Here is a 21793-nt window from a genome sequence, read left to right on the forward strand (position 1 = left end):
TCAGAGAAGTATGCATATATTAAGCAGGCTACAAAATATACATCACAGACAATACAAATCAACATCAGGTGTGTTTTAAATTAAGCTCTGGAAACTTCCTCACACTAAGTAACATCTTGAATCAGCTTGTTTGAATTATGCTACTTTGTAAGGTTTAATAAAGTTGCAATGTACATACTAAAGCCATCCTTTTTGTTGTTCAGTTTACCCTTCTGAACAAAGTTAGGATCTTGAGCAAAATAACTAGAGCTCAGGTGTTGATATAAGCAAACATCCTTGATATCATATCATTGAAATTAGAGCAAATTTTTTTTAATATATTGCTTCATCATTCAAAAAAAAAAAATTAAATAGAGAAAATTACCCAGGTTTACAGACTGAGTAGGCATGGGCAGCAAAAAACAGCATTTAATTTTGGTTTTGAGTGGAAACTGTTCAAGATAGATCATAACTGTTCAGTTCCCTTAAAAAGGCAAAGATTATTCCAGATGCATCAGCGGAAACCACCCTCCTGCAGAGTTCTACCATGGTATGGGTCACACACGAGTGGTCAGACAGACTGAAAGTTGTCCATGAAGGCAAACTCCACACATACACCCTGTATATGAGAGAGCTGCCTCGAGCAGTGACTTGTCCTCACAGCAACTTGTTTGGGTGTTTTAGGAAAACTGAAAGAGGCTCTCCTACCCAGCCTCCTCACCACACCACACCACCCACCCACCCAAAAATAAAAAAAGGAGGCACAGAGAAGACGGTATGTTCTCATGGCCCATTGTACATTGCATCCATATGGTGCAGAGGCCAATCCACGTGCACACTCCCCAGTTCATTATTGTAGAGGAACACTAGCTACAAAAACATTAAACCCATCCAAATTGTTCTAAGAAATCTTTGCTTCTGGTGCACTTTCTATGGTTCAGTGGAGATACTAAAAAACATAGACTGAAAAACTGGAAGAGGTCTTGCAACAGTGAAGCAGTGTGATTGTTAGTGAAAACTTGCTTGCTTTCCTTTCTAGTTATTAAGTGGTAAACTAGGTGAATTAAAACAGAAAATATTTTGACAGCTTTCTGTCAAGTATACAATAAAGAACACAACAAGATCCACACTTACATGCAGCTTCATCCACTGATAATTCACTGGCCAGAATCCCACCAATTTTACTAAAAGATGGCATCTGTATACCATACTTCTCTAGCTCCTTTCGCATGTTGCTGATTTCTTCCTCTATTTACACACACAAAAAAAGAAGTATTATCAGAACAAAAGCTTAAGAATTTTATTGTGTATCACCATACCTACAAAAATGGGTGTTTGGCCAGAGCTTCTAATCAGTTTTCCTCCTCATTTTGAAGGAATCTAAGATATGACAAGTATTCCCTGCAAACTCACTCCCTTCAGTCCTTCAGAGAATGACATTCAGTAAAAATAGCAGCCTCCCACCTGTTTAATTAGGGTATGTTTGGAACAATGTTGTCAGAGGAGAAAGACAATAATAGAAAATATGTACAATGCTAGCAGATTTAAAGGGTAAAAACAGCATCTAATGGATGATTAGAAAAGCAGTTTTTTACCTGTGAAGTCTACTTTTCCCAGAAGGTCCTGGATCTGTGGAGCTAATCCAAGTTTGAAGAGATATAAACTGCATAGAAGAAAAATAATAATTTAAAGTGCAGGTGGTCAGGGTGCTTGCTTTTCTGTACAAGAGAAAAGCACTTCTATGAAACTTGCCATTCAAACCTTGACTTTCATAAGCCAATACAGAATAAATTATCTACAATTTTCTTTATGCTTTATTCTTTAGTCTTACAGAAGGAGAAATCTTTTCTATTTCCAAGTAGCATCTCTAAGAGAGAGGCAATGACAGTGTATCTCAGATCACAGAGGTGCGTAAGCAAGTAGAAAAACTTAGTGAGAGATAGTTAAAGAAATGTAAAAGCTAGTATTGTGAAAAAAATCAAGATGTAAATACACTTTAGTACACCTTATAGCTTTGGACCTACGTGCTGTTTTGACTTGCATTATTACATCCCTGTAATGGATAGTCAAAGACACATAAATCCCTGACACGCTTCTTACTAAGCATAGAAAAACAAGGACATGTAAGTCCATCCAAGACCATCTCAAATATATTTGTGTTGTTAGCTATTTAAATTATGGAAAATAAAGAAAGCATAATTTAAAGTGCTATCCAAGAAGCAATATTTTTGTTTCAATATAGCCTGAAAAATACCTGTAGTCATTATTCCTAGAGCTCTAGGGTGCTACCTGAAAAAAACAGTTGAATACATATATATTTTCTTAGTATCTTTTAATCACAAGGCGTGTATTTATCTACAAAAGCTTGATGTTTCTATAATTTGTCACTGAAATTCAGTAAACAAGAGAGTTTATCAAGAAGGGATCAAAAATGATAGACATTAAAAACAAGACTTTCTTCTAATGGATTTTTTCCACCTTTCTTTTAACTTACTTCACCCCAACTTTATTCATTGCAAATGTGTACTGTGGCTTAGGGTTTTGGTTTCTAGAAGGGCACAGTTCTGTTTTGTTGTAGAGGGTTTTTTTGCTATTTAGCAAATTGTAGGATGAGATTTCAAAACAAGTATTTGTAGACGCTGTGTTTATTTCAGAGCACACAGAATCAGCATTTATCTTTCATGCTACCACAGCTAATCCTCTGCTCTGTCACAATCTGGATGAACATAACAACAGATCTCAGGTAGGCTGAAACTCTTTTGCAGCCACTCCAAATCATTGCTGCTGCAACTGTCACCTTTCTAGGCTGTCTAAAATGCAAGTTAGCTATTGTGGGAGAAAACCTCCCATGACTAGAGTAATGAGCCAGGTTCCTCTGTTCCCCTGATCTGCCTTCCAGTCTTTCTTGGTAGCAAGAGATTTTGATCTAAGTTTGAGACAGTGACACAATGCTGGTTGAAGCAGCATCACAGGGCTATGCTGACTCTTTTTTTGTGTCATCACAATAAAAAGACAGAGGAAGGGTGTTATATGAACATATGAGAATATTTTTTTTGCTGTTCAGCACTTCTAGGAGTATATTGAGCCATCTGTGATACTTCCTATGCTCCTTTGTTTTGGGTGAACTTATTAACCACCAGATGGTGCTGAAAATATGCTTAGAGTCTTGCAGGGAACACAAAGGCACTTCTACTCTGGTTTGAGGTATAATTTCAGTTGAAACACCTTGCTTAATGCTTTTATAGTATAAGTCAAACCTCAGGGAACCAGAGAATCAAAAGCAGGAGACCTTGTGGTTAAGAAAGTTGGATATGAGGCATCAGAAACAAGGCGGAAACAAAGGATAAAGAGCAGTCCCCAAGTGAAACTCCCTCTAGTACAAAGCATCACCCACATACAACGGCAACTCATATTAGGCAGAGATTCCTGGGTCTTGTTTTATGCTTAGCTCATGTATAACATGCTATAAAAAACAGATCTGAAAATAGTGTGCTTTTTCTTTTAAAGTATGCTTGTTATGCTACTGTTTCCTAGGAAAACAATGTTTTGAAGCTGTCCAGCTTCAGAGGGACAGTTTGTCTAGGACATAGCAGTGATCTGCTTGGAAAGATAATTTGAAAACTGATTTTTTTCAGGAAAAAATGTCTCTAAGCACTGTTATTTATGAACAAGAATCACTGTTAGCATCTTTATTTAAACAAAGTTGTTCTTAACTGCATTTAGACCCAGAACAAATCTGAATTAACTTTCACAAGAAAAAATGGTGCAAGAAATGAAACCTACTCCTTTACATTTTTCAAGTCAGGTTTTCAGGATTAATGTTTCAGCAAAAGAAAAACAATAGGTAATTATATTCAACAGGAGTCTAGAAACTGTTTGCTAAGTTACTCCTTCCTGGTCAGAGCAATGCTGTATTTGACAGCACAAGTTGTCCCACATGCCATAAGTGCAATGCTCTTTATTTCAGACTTGAAACAGGACATATGCTAAAAATACATTTAAACCATCATGCTTAGTGTAATTGTCTATCTTCAGGCCCTCTAGCAGCTCAAAGATTATCAAAACACCAAATTACTGATGACTTTCCCTGCAAAATGCTAATATTTTAGATGTCAAATACACTTTTTGGATGGAACTTTTTGCTCCTGTTACCTACAGTTAAGGCTATTTCATGCCTCTTAAAGGGGCAGTTATAAATGGGCTTATCAATTTTAAACACTAAAGTTATGCACACTGACTGCACATAAAAGAATTCAGGTAGGAAAAATCTGAACTAAAAACTGCTTCAGGATTTTCAAGAATGAGAGAAGGAAATACCTTGGTTTAAATTTACATAGTTGTCATAGTTCTGATTTTAGCAAGGAATTTTTCTTTCCCTTCCCCCTGCCTTGTGTGTGTGCTCTGTATATAGGCCATCAGGTGAACAAAAGAATCGGCGTGACCCACTAATGTCCGAGATTAGTCTCCTTGACAATGAAGAGGGAGGAGTTGTGGGGGACTGGCGTGTGGCTGGAAGGAGATGGGGAGGGGTGGCTGGTGTGTGTGGCTGGAAGGAGGTGGGGCTGGGTGTCAGCTCAGCTCCCTGCCCTGAGCAGAGCCGGCTGTGAGCTGCAGACACTGCCTGGTTCTCTTCTTTCCTGTTGGAGGGGAGTTTTGCTGCTGCTCTCTGCTCAGCTGTTGCTGGCTGCAGGCCCTGCTTACAGCGAATCCTAACCAGCTGAAGTTTGTGAGTTTTCTTCCATTGGGAGAACTTTCTGGTTTATTGCTAATTTTTTTTTTTCCCTTCCCCTTTTCCCCCCCATTCCCTCTCTCCTTTCCCAGTGTGGGAAGGGAAGGGGAACTGAGTTGTTCTTTTTGGTTTTTGGGTTGGTTTTTTTTTCTCCCTTTCCCTCTGACATACCAGGAGGGTATTGTTTTGCCCCATTCCACATGGCAGTGACCAGGGATCCCACAGCGCCGCCTGGTGACGGGCACTGGACATTACAAGTTCTGCTCCTCCAGTGATCCAACAGCGCCACCTGGTGACTACTATAGGACACTACAAGTTCTAAACCTCCAGTGACCCAACAGCGCCACCTGGTGAATTACAAATTACAAATTACAGGACATTACAAATTTTGCATCTCCAGTGACCCGATGGCGCCCCCTGCTGACTGTGGTTGGAACTGCACCAAAGGGTGCAAAACAAAAAAAAATTGAACTATTCAATTTTCCTTTTGCCGGTTTATCAGTTTTGTTCTTGAAGGGGATTATTTGGTGGGTATAGGAGTATTGCTTGGTTGTTTTACTTGGGTTTTTTTTTCCTTTCCTGTGTTCCTGTTAATACACACATATCTTTTAATAAAGGGCTGTTATTTTCCCTTTTCCATAATTTGTTTTCCTTCAATCGGAGCCTCTTAATTTCGGATTTATAATTGCTTAGAGAGAGAAGTTTGGGTCTTTTTCTCCTAATCCATCCTCAGCAAAAGACCCTTGTCTCATCTAGTCTGGGACAATAGTTTTGTTGGAAATGTTGCTTCAGAGTTATAGTTTCATAGCAACTAAGAAAGAACACAAAGTAGAAAAACCCCTCACCTCTCTGAGAAAGTGCTCTGTATTTCCAAATTATGAGCCTTTGAAAATTCAGCATGTGCTGCAAGATGCATCAGAATTTACCATTTAAACCCAATGGTGATTCTTTATGTAGTGGTCACGTGTACCTATGCTACCATTGCAAAGGTGAAAACCCTGCTTGCAGTTGCTGGTTCTCAGTGCTGGGGTGTAGGACTCCGAGAAACATGGGGACATGGACCTTTCAAACGAGTCAGCAAACCATGTACTGATTCCCTGGAGAGTGTGCTGTGACAAACCCAGAAAGTAGAGCAGATAGAGTACATGGCATAGAGCTGGGAGCACAAACACCAGCAGATTAGTACTTTAAACATCAGTAGAAGAGGAACAGAACTAGACTCCTACAGCTCAGCATTCCTCTGATGCCAACCCAACTAAGAACAGTGCTGGCCAAGCAAAGTGCCCTGTCCTTAATTCTGTTGTTTCCCAGAGAGCTTTCAATGTAGTCTGTGCACCATTCAATACTGACATTGGAGTTTGATTTAAAGGACTTCAGTGAAGTCTTATTATGGAAATAAGTCAAACAGAATCATTGTTTTTTCTACTATTACATCTTTTATCATATGCAGACACATGGGCCTACAATCTTGTGGGAAAGCATCATAAGTGAAGGTATTGCAGGCCTATTCGATGTGGCATGACACATTTGATATAAAATCCTTTTCTAAAATAATAACAACTAAAATAAATAAAAAGAAAAAGTACAGAGTTAGAGCTTTGTGTTGATATATAGCAAGGAAAAGTAATGTTACGAGACAAAGTTGGAAGTGAAAGGTGAGAGAACACAGACTTATTCTGATACTGGCATAAATCCTGGGATATGTCAAGATGGAGAAACAAAAACTTCTACCAAAGGTCAACCCATATAAAACTCAGTTCAAGATAAAAGAGGTATTGCCATTTCAAAGATAAGGCAGGTATTAAGAAGGTATTGGTAGGGTTGTTGTTTACGTAACATTCAAATCCACAATTGATAATTTCCTCCATATATGAGGAAGCAAATATTGGCAAAACTAAATATGTTATTCTACCTCCTGTGGTAGAATAGTTGGAGCTGGTCCACAGCATGACTAGGGGAACATGCAGTCCACCATGTCAGCCCTGAGGTGGTTAACGCTAAAGCCCTGGGCATTCTCTTTAGGAAATCACATCAAGCTTACACAAGGCACTCACTGTCAAAACAGACTGCCCTAACAAGTTATAGGCAAGAACTGCTCTCAATTAGTCCTGCCCTGTTAGCATTACACCAGGTATAATAACTTCAAGGGGCAATACTTGACAAAGATGACAAAAAAATATGGGGCTGTCAACTGTGAACACCTAGCATGTAAAGGAAATTGATGAACTTTAGTGACACGTCCTATTTATTGACAGTGCATGCACATCCCAGAGTAGTAGAGGGGTCACATAGTTTCAAGGATTAGCCCTAAAAAAGGTTTTAATAAAGAATGTATTGAATAGCTTCTGACTGATGGCCCTGGAGCAGATGATGTGCCTTTGAACATTGTTAGAAACAGAGAGAAGAGTTTGGGGTGTAAGTTAATTATGTTCTCTAGAAGCTTAGTTGTAAGAAAGTAATGAAAGAGAAGACCTCCACATGCAGGAAATGAACTAGGAGAGCCACAGGAGGGTGGAGCTGTCTGCCAGCACCACTGTCCTCCACACTAGGAACAGCACAGGGCAAATCTTTTGTGCTAAACATCAAGAAAATTAAGGCAGGACATTAGAAATTTTTAAGCTCTATTTTCAGTGCTGTGGTCAAAGCCTCCCTGACTTTACTTTCAATATCAAGGTATTCAGAATTTTGAAATCTTGGAAAATGTTAATTTTTATGTGAATTACCTCAGAATATGGTAATTGTTTGCTTTATTTTTGGGACAGAAAGACGTCAGTTCATCATCGTTTTCACTCTGCTCAGGGCATCTGCACCACGGTTATACTAATATTTTGCTAAGTTTCTGTTCATTTATTTGATTTCTTTTGCAGTATGGTTTGAAAATCTATGTGTACTTTGTGAAGAGGTGTACTAGTGAGAAAGGGGTATCTGTGCTAAATTCAGTAGTCCTTAATTTCTATTTTGAAAATAATTTGGCCGATAGTCCTGACAAAGTTTTGTCTCCAACTTAAAATTAATGAACTTGTAAATTCTGACAGATTTTGACACACTGGTTACCCTAAAGCCATTTCCAGACTTACACTCCCAGCTCTGGCAGTTACTATAACTTCTATTCCCATCACCAGTTACCTTAGAGCATGAATGCAGTATATCATCCTAGGGATGTTTTTCCTATCGTAAACATCTGTGGTCTCTGGATAAAAGATCTGAAAAGCAAAGAGCATACAGTCAAAGAAGAAGACTTGTTACTGAGCAGAAAAGTTTACTTTGCTTAACCATACCTTAAACTTAAGAGAATTTCAGCTGTTACTTCTATACAGTTATAAATCAAGTCTCTTCTGATGTTAACTTTATCAGTAGTTTTCATAAGGAAGAACTTAATAAAGCATAAAAGCTACTTAATGGGGGGGGGGAGGGGGAAGAAAGATAAGCAGCTAGCATTTCAACAAGATTTTTAGAACATTTTTTCTTTTTGACATAAGCTCAGCCAGTAGTGTTTGTCCTCCTACAGACACCTAAAATCTGGAATGCTGTTACAAGTTGCAAAGCCTCACTGAAAACCAAACTTATCAAGTATGGTTTAAAAGTGCATAATTCTAATTGCCAGCACCCCAAACTTTATGAATGCATCATTTACAAAGATATTTACAGAGAGGAATATTAAGCCAAGAATTTAGCCAAGAAGTCACATCAAAAGTTCCAATTCTGGTTCTACCACTAATTTGTTCCTGGCCTTGGTCCCAGTCACTAAACACTGTTTCTCCACAAAAACGTAATAAAAGACTTAGTTAACCATGAGAGTTGGCAGCATGCTTCCAATCCAGGCCAAGCACATGGGGCTGCACTGTCCCACGGTTAATAGGGCAAGACTGAGTAAGACAGGAGCACAGTGCCCTCTTTTGCTCAAAACAGCTTTGTGAGGGAGAATTGGGAAAGCTATTGGCCATAACCATCCTCTGCAAGAGAAACAAAATCTGTCAGAGGAGGGATGGCAGGGTGGAAATCAGCCAGCTGAACAGAAGACACAAGGACTAAACAAAGGGAGAAAACCCTCATCTGGGAAAGGCAGGACCCTTCCCGTCTCTATGGCATTTTTGATGGCAGCCATGGATGCCCTTTTCTGCTTATGGGCACCTGAACTGAACCTGCCTACAGTGGCTGGCCACTAGTCCTTGTAGCCCTTCCAGCAGCTCCATCTCTGCTGCGCCTGACCACGGTGCATCAGGCAGCCACCGTGGCTGCCATCACTCAGGCACCCTGGGGCAGCTGCTGGGAAGCCTGGGCGATGAAGTGCTCACCTCAGGCTGTGTGTGGGTGCCAAAATGTCCAAACAAGCAGCATAGGTCTTTCCGCACAGCCCTTCCTTAAAGGATTTTCTTCCAAAATAGACTCACTGGTGCCCAGAAACAGCAGCAGAGGGGGGAGATGACAAGTGAAGACCCACAAGGAGGAAGATAAATATAAGAGGTGACCCAAGAAAGCAGTTGGTGGAAGGAGAGCAGCAGCACAGTCACGCAGATGCACTGGAACGTGCAAGAGCAATCTGGAAATAGGGTAGAGGTAGAGAAACTGGGACATACATAAGGAGGAAGAGGCAGCAAGAGACACAATGCGAGGAGGTAACCTAAAGGAAGCAAATATTTAAGTTTTCTGCTTTAAACCACATTCCTTTCAGGCCCCCACAGAGACTGCACTACGAATAAGATTTAGTTAAAACACTGCTAGTGTCCCATTTGTTTTCACACAGGGGAAGCACCTTGAGCATTTCCACCCACAGTGTTCATCCACAGCAGCCTCAGCCCACATACACTGGCAGCAACAACACAGAACTGACACTCCCACTGTTTTCCACATTACCCTCTTTTCAGAGTTGTTTTCTGAATTACCTCTTCCCTGTAGACCTACAGTAAGGAACTGTTTTTGCTCAAACAGAAGAAAAGGGATCTTAGTGAGCCAGTGACTTGAGCCACTTTTGTTCCTAAAATTCGAAGGCTTACCTTAGGCAGACCAATGGACTCCATTGCTCTTAACCACTGCACAGTGTTGTCAGTGTGCCGAAAATGAAGACCAGATCTCTATTGGAAAGACAGAAGAAGATTATAAAAATCACATTAGAAAAATTAAAAATCACATTAAAAAATTCTAGTTACTGATCCTCTTGTTTTTCAGTTTTAGAAGCTAAATTCAAGGAATTTAGCCTTGTTTGAACCTGGAGACCAAAGTGTAACAGCCTCAATCCTTCTATTGAAGCATCCTAACATATCAACAGCCTCATGCTGAGTTCAGCTCATTCTTTCATTTTATGTAAGCGAGATTTGTACCCATTAGGGTGGACTGGGATTGAAGTGGATATTTGTACAGTCCTTCAGTAGTTGTTTGAGCCTCAGAAGTGCAGGCTGGATGTCGAATAACGGGAACCAAAATACAGAAGTGGTAACACTGATCAGGCACTGTTGTGAAGGAGAACAGATAACATGGTCTTATTCAGTCTTCAGTTCTATGTGAATACCTGGCTCTCCCTACAGCCTATTCAAGCAGCATAAGAGTAAAGTGGGAGAGTATATATATATAATTTTTCTTTTTTTAATTAATGTTATTTTTTTATGGTAAAGGAAGAAAAGAAACCTGAATTCAAGTTTTGGAGATTTTCAAGAGATGCATTTAAACATACCCAGAATTCTTAACCATACTTCTCTTAACCATATAGAACCTAGATAACTTCTCAGGTCTCAAGAACCAGTTATTATACCTTAAAAATGTCCACTTCCAATTTTTTCTGCCCACTCTACATACTGAGAAAATGCATTCTATAGTGGAACTGCTGTGTATGAATGTAGATATTTCTATATTATCAAGGATCTTGGAGATAACAAATGGTTTGTACAGGTAACAAGCTAAGCTCAGTTACTGGTAGCTTGTTTTCTGCTTTTCAGTGTTAAAGTTGATGAAATAAACACACAGATCTAATGAAGTGGATGTCAAATATCCTCCCATTTAAGATGAGAAAAGTTTGGAATATTTATCAAATTGCTTTTGACTCCTATTCCTAAAGAGAAATGACTTTATAAATGGGAAAGCTTATGTTCTTCCTGGAGCCAGAAGTGTAATTCATTCAGTCTTAAAAACTTGAAGTGACACCAGCATAGTTTTTCTAACTTAGTGATCTGGCTTCTTAGTGCTGTGAGTCTTCCACCTAGTCCCCAAAGTCTTACGAGAGAGATACAGAAAGTTAACCAGTCATGCTTGGTAATGTTCTACAGTTGGAAGACAAAAATTTTCTGTTTTTGTCTTGTCAGTGAAAGAACTGAGAAGGTTATTACCTTATAGCGTGCCTGTTCCACATCATAGATCTTTTTGTCTGACACCACATTAGGTGCAAAGAATTTTGCAAGCTTGGCAAGGTAAACACCATTTCTTAAGCCTTCTTCCAGTTCTGTAGTTGGGGGTAGCTCTTCGTCCAGACAGACTTCCATCCATCTAGGAAGACATTTGAGAAACGTTGTTATTTGGGGTTTAATATAAGTGACACCTTTTGCCGACAACCATTGTATTTTTGATGTCACTGCTACAATGTAATCATAGGAGAAAAGGGCAAGGACTAAGGAAAAAATTCTCATATTTATTCACATGGAGATCAAAATGACTAGAAAATCGTATCTGCAGTATATGATCATGACCCATCAAGAATCAAACAGCATGCTTTGAAGTATACACACCTAAGGGGTCCAACTCAAATCTTTTGAGCAGCACTAGGCTTTTGAAGACAGTAATCTAAGGTGAAAACTAGAAGAAAACATGGTATGCCGTATATTATTGATGTTTGCATTTTAAAAACTCTGATAGCTTTGCCAGTGCTGAACCTCATGAACATCAAGGCCAGTAATGGGCTGGGTGAGGCTGGTTCCAATGTGCTCTGCAACACAAGGTTGCAGCAATGCCCATCTCCAGTATAGAGCAGTCCAGCAGATTATCATTCTCCTGCAACACAAGGAAGCTCTCCATTGTCACCCATGAAACACAGTGACGGTGCTGAAGGAAGGCTTTTTGTTGAAAAGCCCAACGTACTTCATGCATTTGAGCTCTGCCTGGCTGTAAGTTGGCTGAAACATGGCTTCTTGTTAGTAACAGTGACTAAATCCTCCAAGGTGGTAAACTAATTACACGTTTGAGATTTAAGATGTGACAGATGTGGGACTAGATGGAAAACAGTAATTAATCAAATGCGTAAGCAGTTCAGAAGGCAAAGAATGGACATGAAACAATATTATCCAATATATTTATATTTAGTAACCTAAAGAAATTGCTTCCAAGGCATTCCTGAAAGAGATTAGTGTCCTAATCACTAGACCAGAAGTTTCTTACATTGGTGGTCTAAGTGTTTGGTCTTGTGATATTATTCTTAATTCTAGCAGATACATCACATTACAAGAGCTTAAAATCTGCTTAGTTCTTCCCAGTATTTTTTTTTTATTTTACTCAATCAATCTCTGATGCTGCTAGGACAAAAATATCAACACAAAGAAGAAAGCTGAATGGCAAGAACAATGTTGAAGACACTAGATCTCTTTGTTTACTGTCACTAAGGCAGTGTCACTGTAAGTGAGGCAGCATTACTACTCTAATATCACCTCCAAAGGAGTGACTTCAGAAACCAGAAAACTTGGATCCAAGTTGAAAACAAGCCAGCTCTTACTCTGAAAAAAGCTCACTACAACATTTGGTTTCACATTAAAACTCTGGACAAATGTCCTACTTCATTACACTTTTGGATTTGTTAAAGGATATGTGAAAGTTGTTTCACTGAAGCACAGACTACCCAAATAGCTCTTGAGAAAACCAACACCCATAAATCTGAGACAATATCACATAAAACTGCATAGAGCAAGTATCATTAGAAGAACTATATTTTGCAGTATAAAAGCTGCTTCAGTGAGGAGAATCATATTCCTGACAAGCTTCCAGACTCCATCTTGTGGTGCATGTTCATGTGTTATGGGTCCATGCCATGGGTCCCAAAAGTCATCCTTACTACTATTTTATAGACTAAATAGAGGTACACGTGAAGTCAAAGTGTCACAACATATGTCTTCTCCAGAAAAGAAGACAAAGAAGAATAAACCAGGGAAGCGTATTCCAGGCAAATGTGTTTTTCACCTAATCCAGTTATCTTTTCCTAAAGAATTTATTTCCTAGAATGTGTCTTCTGGAAAAAGAGTTGTACAGATAAGCAGGAAGAGCTTGCTAAGCCATAGGCAGCATTCACCATGAGTTGAAGCTGAATGGTGTTTCAATGGGCCATCTCCAGTGACATGAATTGTGTACCCAAAGCAGCATTTTTTACCTTACAATGGATTCTTTGCACTCAATTTTTTAATGAAAATTTCATAAAATTCTCAATTTTTTTATGAAAATAATTTTTTGACATCTTCAGTCTTGGGCAAAAAGAAAGCATTGTATTGGAACTGGTTTTGAGGATACACCCATGTCCCTCCCCATTCTTCTTTACAGTAGAAAAATTTGCTATTTATCTATAAAATTGAGTAATTCCCTAAGCTTTAAATGAGATGCTGATCCAAAGTGAAAGTTGCTCCTCAGCTTTTCAAACCTCCTGTAACTCAACACCATTAAATTTGTTGTGGATTTTTCACAGCACAGTGATGAGCCTTCAAGATGAATCTGGAATATCCATTCTGGATAGGGAGGCTACCCTGTCTAGTGGGTAAATGCAGTACCCTGAGAAACAAACAGGAAACAGTATGAGGATGCAGAGAAAGTAGAAAGAAGAAAAAAAATGGTAGAATACAGTCGTCAAAACAGGTCCAGATAAACCTACAAGGAAACAAGTCTCTTTTTAGAAGGAGAATATTAGTAACTCAGTGAAAAAATAGGGGAAAAATAGAGAGAAGTGGAACAGACCTGAAAGATGCAGAGTTTCTTTCCATTTATAGCAAAAAATCTGTAGGTTGTATCTATTCTAGAAAAAGTCAGGGATCTGCAATAGGGCAACTGTAACTTAATGCATTTGGTAATCAGTATGCAAGACTGAGAAGAGAGTTATGTATAAGACATGTTTTACCAATGTCTAGAAGTTGCAGAACTTAGCTACAACAAGATCTACTGTGAAAGGATTTACTCTGTTTTGCACATATTTAATCTGAGGAAGGAAAAACCCCCAGGATTTGAACTAAATCCTGCTAATATACAAACAACCTTGTAACTTAGTTATACAAACAGTTGCTCAACTCTGTTACTCTCTCCTAGAGTTTATTGAGAATTCATAGAATAAGAGATTGATTTGGATTGGAAGGGACCTTATAAAACACCTAGTTCCACACCTGCCCTGCCATGGGCAGGGACACCTTCCACTACACCAGGCCTGCCAGAGCAAGTCACGTCTTTCATGTGCTGGGGACCCCAGAGCTGGATGCAGTATTCCCGATGGGGCTACACCAGACCAGAATAGAGGAGCAGAGTCACCTCCCCAAACCTGCTGGCCACTCTGCTTTTAATGCAGCCCAGGACACCACTGCCTTTCTGGGCTGCAAGAGCCTATTACCAGGTCATGTTGAGCTTCCTGTCAACCAACCCGTCACACTTTTCTCAACAGAACTTCTTGCAATTACAGAAGTTTTGTTTCCTTTACCTGATTCAGTTAAAAAGCACTTCTGATTTTAAATAGAAAGAAGCATTACTTCCAACCTTGTGAGATTCTGCTTTTTAAGACACAGTTGCCAAGTTTATGAAGGTTATTATATGACATGGTGTTGTCAGCAGGAGGAGACTGGGCTGAGAAAACTAGAAATCCTTGTACTTTTGTTTCTTTAAGTGAAACAGAATATCCATGTGACAAGAAGGATTTATAGGTACCTTCGGAGCAATTTATTTTTCTTCAGGGCTAAAGAAGCAGCATTGCTTTTGGCTCACCCACTGAGCACACAGAACTGCAGCATCAGCATCAGATTTAAGTCTGTTGCAGAAACTGTTGTCCAAAAAGAGTAGTTAATACCATTGCCATATGAAATGAAAGGTCTATAAGTCAATCTTAGTATGTTTTTCTACAGTATGTTTTTCTTCAGTATGAGGCTTGTGGAATTACTATTATAGCTTTTAAATATGCACATGCATTTCTGCCATTTCTTTTTCTACAACAATAGCGTAACTGATACTGTGCTTTTAATAACTGTAACTTAGTGAAAGAGGGATGCCATAAGAAACTGATACAGTGGTGAACATGATTGTTTATTTGGTCACTCAAAGCTAAATGCAAACCCCACTCCAAGATGGAGAGTCAAAAGCCAGTTTCAGGAAGTAGACTAAAGCATACGGTGTATCACTGAAGTTCTGGGTAGCACCATTAAAAATTAGCTATCATTTAAGCAGTCTGCAGAGCTACCTATGTCAGTTTTAGTCTTATCATTTGGATCAAACATGCACACACAGTTATTTTCCTATAGGTAGATTCTTGGGATCATACACCAGTGTACAGCCTCCTTTTATTTTCATAATACTGCCATATTGGCCAGCACAGAAACAAAAGATTTCCCTTAGACAAAAAAACACCAAATCTAGATCTGATCAATGGAAATTTATCTCCAAAACTTTAATTCCAATACATTGTACTGGGTAGTCTGTCAGGGGTGAGTACTGAGGTACAATTCCTTTTGCTTTGCTCAACTCTGTTTTAACTCGACATTCTGAAGCAGAGCTGTTTAGTGGTGAATTTCTGGCAAGATAAAAGTGATGACTTCTACTCCAGACCCAAGAACAGTAAAGAGCATGCTGCTCACCAAGAGATCTAGTTTCCACATTTGACCAAGCACTAGAACAGATTGCCCAGAGAGGGTGTGGAGTCTCCATCACCGGAGATATTTAAGAACCATCTGGATGCAACCTGTGCCATGTGCTCTGGGACAACCCTGCTTGAATAGGGAGATGGGACCAGATAACCCCACTTGTCTCTTTCAACCTTATCCATTTTGTCATTCTGTAAAAATAGCAGCAGCACAATTAGCTCAGACTTGTACTTTAAACAAAAAAAAAAAAACCTGTTGAATCTCATTCAAGGCAAGGTCAATTGGAAGCACCAGTGCTGCACTATGAACTTAACCAATTATGAAGTTGTCCTGGACAGTCTGTGTGGTCAGCAAAGCACACACACGTGTCAAGAGACTGGAAATGCTGGAGTCTTTTCAGCAGAGAAGAGAATATGTTGTACAATGCACACAAAGCCCATCACATTTGGCACACAATGAATATTACAGCAAAATCTGTACTTGTGCTGCCCTGCCCTTTTGGATTTATGCTGCAAGACGTGTATCCAAGGGCACCAGGTTTTTTCCTTGTGGGAAACAGACCTTCAGAAAAGAAAAGATGGGAATCCAGAGCCAAAGCTCAGAATACTGCATGCCACTATGAAAAAGGTATGGGGAGAAAAAGGTAAAGATAAGTTACCACTCATTTACTAACTCCCTGGCTCACAACCACAGTCTAGTCTAGTTTAGCAGAAGTGAAACGGACTGCTGACCTAGAGACTACAGTGTGGTCATCTTGTTCCAAAGAAAGACTGAAAAAAATATTGTTGCTAGAAAATAACAATCAGATTCAAAGCAAAATGGTAGAATCTAAAGATTTGTTAGAAAATCCCATCTCTTAACTCTTCATTTGCTTTTTTAAGACAAAAAAAGATATTTTTACCTGCCAACATGTCCTTAAATATTGCTTCATAAAGGATGTTGAGAGCAGTAGAAGCAACCTTGGTGTGTTGTTTGGCTGAGTAGTGTGGGGGGGTGGCAGCACTGAATTGTTTATAAAGTATTTTAACTTTGGAATTTGTTCTCATTATACTGCAAGCTTTAGCATGATACACCTCCTAAACCAGAAACTTAAGGAATAGGTTGTTTCACAAACAGCCACAGGCTGTTTCCAGGGCAAATGGATGCAAAACTTCCGGTCATTCCATGAAAATAGATATATGCAATTTGAAAACCATCAGGGCAAAAAATATAGTTGCATAAAACAAATGCACAAACTTGGAGGCTTGAATTAGATGCTGGGGAGAGCACACTGGGTAGCTGAGAAAATTACTGTCTTCAGGTCCCTCTTTTCCCCCTCATGTTCTGGTGCATTCAGGTCCAAACCTTCCTTACAGCTGGGAGCTTTGGCTCAAGTGAGGGCTACAGCCCTCTGCTGCCAACTTACTCCTGGAGTCAGATACCCTGGGAGCATCATCTTCTAAATTTGAGGCTCTAAATTCATACTCCAGTGACAGTTTCTACTGCATTGCAAGTTTTATCCATCCTAAAAACTTACTTTGTCTGTGTAATGGGTTTGCATAGCCAGGTTTTGGCAGCAGAGGGGCCACAGGGGTGGCTTCTGTGAGAAGCTGCTAGAAGCTTCCTCCATGTCCGGCAGAGCCAATGCCAGGCGGCTCCAAGACGGACGTGCCGCTGGCCAAGGCTGGGCCAATCAGAAATGGTGGTAACGCCTCTGTGATAACATATTTAAGAAGAAAAAAAAAAGTTATTGCACAGGTGTAATTGCAGACAGAGAAGAGTGGAGCGATGAGAGGAAGAGCTCTGCAAACTCCAAGGTCAGTGGAGAAAGAGAGGGTGCTCCTGGTGCCAGAGCTGAGACTCCTCTGCAGCTCATGGTGAAGCAGCTGTGCACTGCAGTTCATGAAGGACCAGATGGATCTCTGCAGCCCATGGAAGAGACCCATGCTGGAGCAGGAGGCTGCTGGAGAGAGGGCTGTGAACCTGTGGAGAAACCCATGCTGGAGCAGTCTCATGGCAGGGACCTGCTGACTCACGGAGAGGAGCCCACACTGGAGTAGATTTCCTGGTAGGACTTGTGACACTGTGGGGGACCCACACTTGAGCAGCCTGTGACTGAAGGACTGCACCCTGTGGAAGAGTGACCCGTGGTGGAAAAGTTCATGGAGAACTGTTGCCTGTAGGATGGACTCACGCTGAAGAAGTTCATGAACTGTCTCCTGTGGGAGGCACCCTATGCTGGAGTAAAGGATTCCTCTTGCTTAGCAGCAGCAGAAACAACCTGGGATGAACTGATCATTATCCCCATTCCCCGTCTTCCTGTGCCACTGTGGGGGAGGAGGTAGATCTTGGGAAGGAGGAAGGGGTGGGGAGAAAATGTTTTTAAGATTTATTTTACTTCTCATTATCCTGCTCTGATTTTATTAGTAGTAAATTCAGTTAATATCCCCATTTTGAGTCTATTTTTCCTGTGACAGCATTTGTTGAGTGATATCTCTCCCATACCTTATCTCAACCCATGAACCCTTCATTGTATTTTCTCTCCCAGGTCCAGTTGTGGAGGAAAGTGATAGAGAGTCTTTGGTGGGTGCCTGGTGTCCAGCCAGGGTCAACCCACTACAGGCTGAAAGAAATCAAATTTTGTGAATGTGAATCACCAGAGCAATGTGGTGAAGAAAGGTGGAATATAGGTCATCCCAGTCACCAGTTCTCTTATGTTGCATACAAGAAGTAACATGAAAATAGCAGCATGGAGGACACCACATGTCGCTTGGCTACACAAAATCTCAGAACTTCAACACATGAAATAGATGTCAAATCCTTTAGAGAGAGATTTTTGATTAATTTTCATTTGTCAGTTTTCTTACACTCCATAAGTCAGTTCAACTTCAAAGTTCCATATCTGGGTTTCCAGCTAGTGTTAGATTTAGCAGCATCTTAACTTTTCACAGTTATCATTTCACCACAGAGGATACTGACTTTCAGCAAGAGCTACACTTAAAAGCTATCAAACATTCATGTATGGATTCTTTGTGTATAAGTATTAAAACAATACAGATCTCACTGCACATTTCAGCACTTGGTTGAGTTGTGCAAGCCAGCATGAAGTTTGTTGCAACATTCATTTCCTTGATCAAAGCCCTTCTGATGAACTTCATATTCAATTCAGATGAATAGAAGCAAGCAGCAGTGACGACTTGCCTGCCCTCCATAGCACACTGAACCAGCAATAAATCATGTCAGCAACATTTTTCCACACCAGATATCTGCTGCCATGACAACACTGCCATATTTACAAAATACTCTTAAATGTGTTTTAAAATTCTGATTCACAAGATGGCAGTAAAGATACTGTGTGCTGGCTTAATCTGTTTTGCTCCAGCCACCCTTTATGTGGGTTAATCAGTGATTAAAGTCCACAAGGCAAGGTGCTGCTCAGGAAACCTGCTCTGGAGCCCTGGCACGGCCTCACTGCCATTGCAGGCTGCTGGGCACCCAGCAGCCAAGTCCTGTTTAGTCAGCAGTCCTTTGGTGGGGAAAAAACAGACTCCAGCAACACCACAACAGGCAACAGAAATACACATGCATGTGTTTCAGGACCACCTGCAACCTTTGCAATTAGAAAGGTTTTGTTTTGCTGTCTTCTCTTTTTGCAGAGACAGTAAGGTTTAGCACTGAGTATCAACCACAAACTCCAGGACTGCTATGCGAGATAACAGTGCTGAGAAGGGGCCAATGCTAACAAAACCAAGGTTGATGGCCACAGGGATGCCTCATCTTTTCCCCCTGCTCTTGTCCTGGCTCCAAGCTGCCAGCGTCTGGAGACAAAAGCTGAAAAGGCAGAAGAAAGAGCAGTGCCAGGAAGGTAGCTCGCCATGGTGGTGGAGTCTGAACAGCCACAGCGAGTATGTCTCCCTTTGAAACCTCACTTAATTCTTCCCAGCAGAAACAGCAGTACTCAACAGGTTACATAGGCAAATGTGGTGGAAATATTAAGTCAGTGTTCAAATGCCTCAGGAGAGGAAAAGTATCTGCAGAAGGTGTGGTCTGAAATATTCCTTTTTTATGAGAAGAATTGGTTTTTCATTTGGATGAAAAGGGAAAAAAAGGATGAAATAGAGTAGTCCTAAAAACCTTGCAAACCCTGTGCAACTAAGTTAACAGGAGTTGGATTGACATGCATCACCCAGCAGCACTGTCTAGACCTATTTCAATAGCCTTCTCTTTCAAAAAGCAGCAGAGACCACAGCAACAGAAACACAAGTATTTCCTGTGTTAGTCTGGCAGTGGTGGCTCAGTGGTCCCTGGAAAGCATAATTTCAGACAGATGACAGACTCAAATCACTAATGAAATTTCAGGTAGTGCAGACACGAGCTCTGTAGCAAGTCCGTATGCAAACAAAAAGGATCTTCCTACAAATAAAATAATGTTTTTATCTGAAAAAGAGAAACACTGTATTTGCCATATGAACTAATCTTAGTTTTTCAGCAATCTATATAGACACTGATTTGATAAATAGAAGCAGGCACAGCAGTAAAAGCATTTTTACACAGTACAGCACTTGTTCATGTGGAAATGTTGCAAAACAAGTTATCCTCCCCAAACACACCATTTTTGCTTTAGGAAAACACTGTGCAGATTCCAAAAGCATAGTTTAGACTTGCACATTATATTGTATTGCTACATGGTACTGCAGTTTGCTTTGCTCTATTAGGTCTTCTATAGCTGCACTATGGTAATACAGTATAAGGCACCCCTTTAAAACAGCATATGGTATTTCAGATTTACCAATTTAAAAGATTCTGGCCTGGAATAATCTCATAGTCTTCCAAGCAATCCACTTGAGCAAAAGAGTAGAAGATATACACCCTTGGCAAGCCCCAGAAATGTTGCTGTAACACAATCAATGAGTCCTTGAAATAACCTTCACACTTAGGTCCTTCACACAATAGTCCTACTAATCTTAAGTTACAGCTACAGTGAGTATTTAACCAAAGTCCACACCCTGCCATGGCAGTAATTACTATCCAAACCTGTAGAAAATAGAGCTGTAGTTTCTAAGAAGTCCCCTATCCAATAATCATTCTGATGAAGGTGCTACTAAAACTAAACCAAACCTGTCCATTAGAGAACATTTCATTAAGCCTCTCCCAAAATCCACTGCATCATCAGATGTGCTGTTTCTAGTAGCTGTCAAGCTAGCAACTACCCTTCTTTTCAGGTAAGAGGACAGGCATAAACATTGCCACCATGTCTATAATAAACACACTTTTCTAGGGCAGAAAGGTGACCCAGGGAAGTACTTCCAGTGTAGTTTCAACACAGAAGCTTGCATGTTGTGTGGTTGTTAAAGTCTAGTTCATGATTGAAGACCAGCAACAGAAGAACAGAGCTCTGTTTGCAGACCTGCCTGTTTACTTGGCAACTAATGCAGCTGGATCAGCAGGAACACCCAAAGGAGGTGCAGAGTAAAGATCATGTTGAGGCCACACAGGGGACCTATGACAGAGGAAGAAACCAAATTCAAACATGTCAGGATGCAGAGTGCTGTTCTGACTCTTTGATCAGTTCAGTTCCACCTGATCAGATGCGAACATTTATATATTGTTGTCTACCTTTTGACAAAGGTTACTTTTGTGACAGCAATTAGCAGCAAGTATGCAGGTACAGAATACACAAAAATAACTCAAGTAGTACATCTACCAGACAGGCAGTTGGGACTCTTAGAGAAAGGTGTAGGACAGCAGCCAAGTCAGAATTGAAAGACATGGATGAGAGGACAAGATGTTAAAAGAAGTGAAAAGACCGAAAGAGCCAGCTTATGAAAGGCTGAACTGTTGTTCAAAGCATTTAGTGTTATGTAAACTCTAAAACTGCAGCAAGAGGGAGTTTAAACTTTGTCCATATCAAAAAGAAATGCAAGATAGAAGAACAAAGGTAAACCCAAGGTATTTGAGTGAAAAATGCCATGCACAGCCCTACAATTACTTTTTTCCCTTTTCTTCTTCCCATGGTTATGCAAGAAATGCCCTCCACCAGCCCCACTGGCTGGAGAGAGAGTACTCCCTTACCTACTCAGTAACAACCTATAAAGTTATGAGAAGCACAAGCATACAAATCAGCCCTGCTATAGATGAGAAAAAATGTAGGCAGCAGTATAACAGCATTTAATAATCCACAAAGAAATGAAAACCCAAAAATTAATTGTGTTGCTTTACACTGGTGAAGATAAAGCAGCCTCTCTATAACAGAAAACAACTTGTAGTTCAATGCTTAGGCTAGGAAGAAAAAACTGGTTGCAATCAACATGGTAAA

General features: G+C 40.2%; 1 protein-coding gene across 3 annotated transcripts in view; it reads right to left on the bottom strand.

The window, feature by feature from the left end:
• Window positions 1-21793, bottom strand: part of IQGAP2 (IQ motif containing GTPase activating protein 2) — a 128216-nt gene that overhangs the window by 51141 nt on the left and 55282 nt on the right. For all 3 annotated transcript variants that reach the window (XM_050328752.1, XM_050328751.1, XM_050328750.1), the window contains exons 3-7: window positions 11026-11182; window positions 9703-9780; window positions 7835-7911; window positions 1575-1642; window positions 1114-1227 (exon numbers count right to left, since the gene is read on the bottom strand). In XM_050328752.1, coding sequence (XP_050184709.1) covers window positions 1114-1227; window positions 1575-1642; window positions 7835-7911; window positions 9703-9780; window positions 11026-11182 — 494 coding nt within the window. The remainder of the gene's footprint in view (window positions 1-1113; window positions 1228-1574; window positions 1643-7834; window positions 7912-9702; window positions 9781-11025; window positions 11183-21793) is intronic.

Source organism: Myiozetetes cayanensis, unplaced genomic scaffold, assembly GCF_022539395.1.
Source record: "Myiozetetes cayanensis isolate MyiCay16 unplaced genomic scaffold, myiCay2020 scf4, whole genome shotgun sequence".
NCBI lineage: Eukaryota > Metazoa > Chordata > Aves > Passeriformes > Tyrannidae > Myiozetetes > Myiozetetes cayanensis.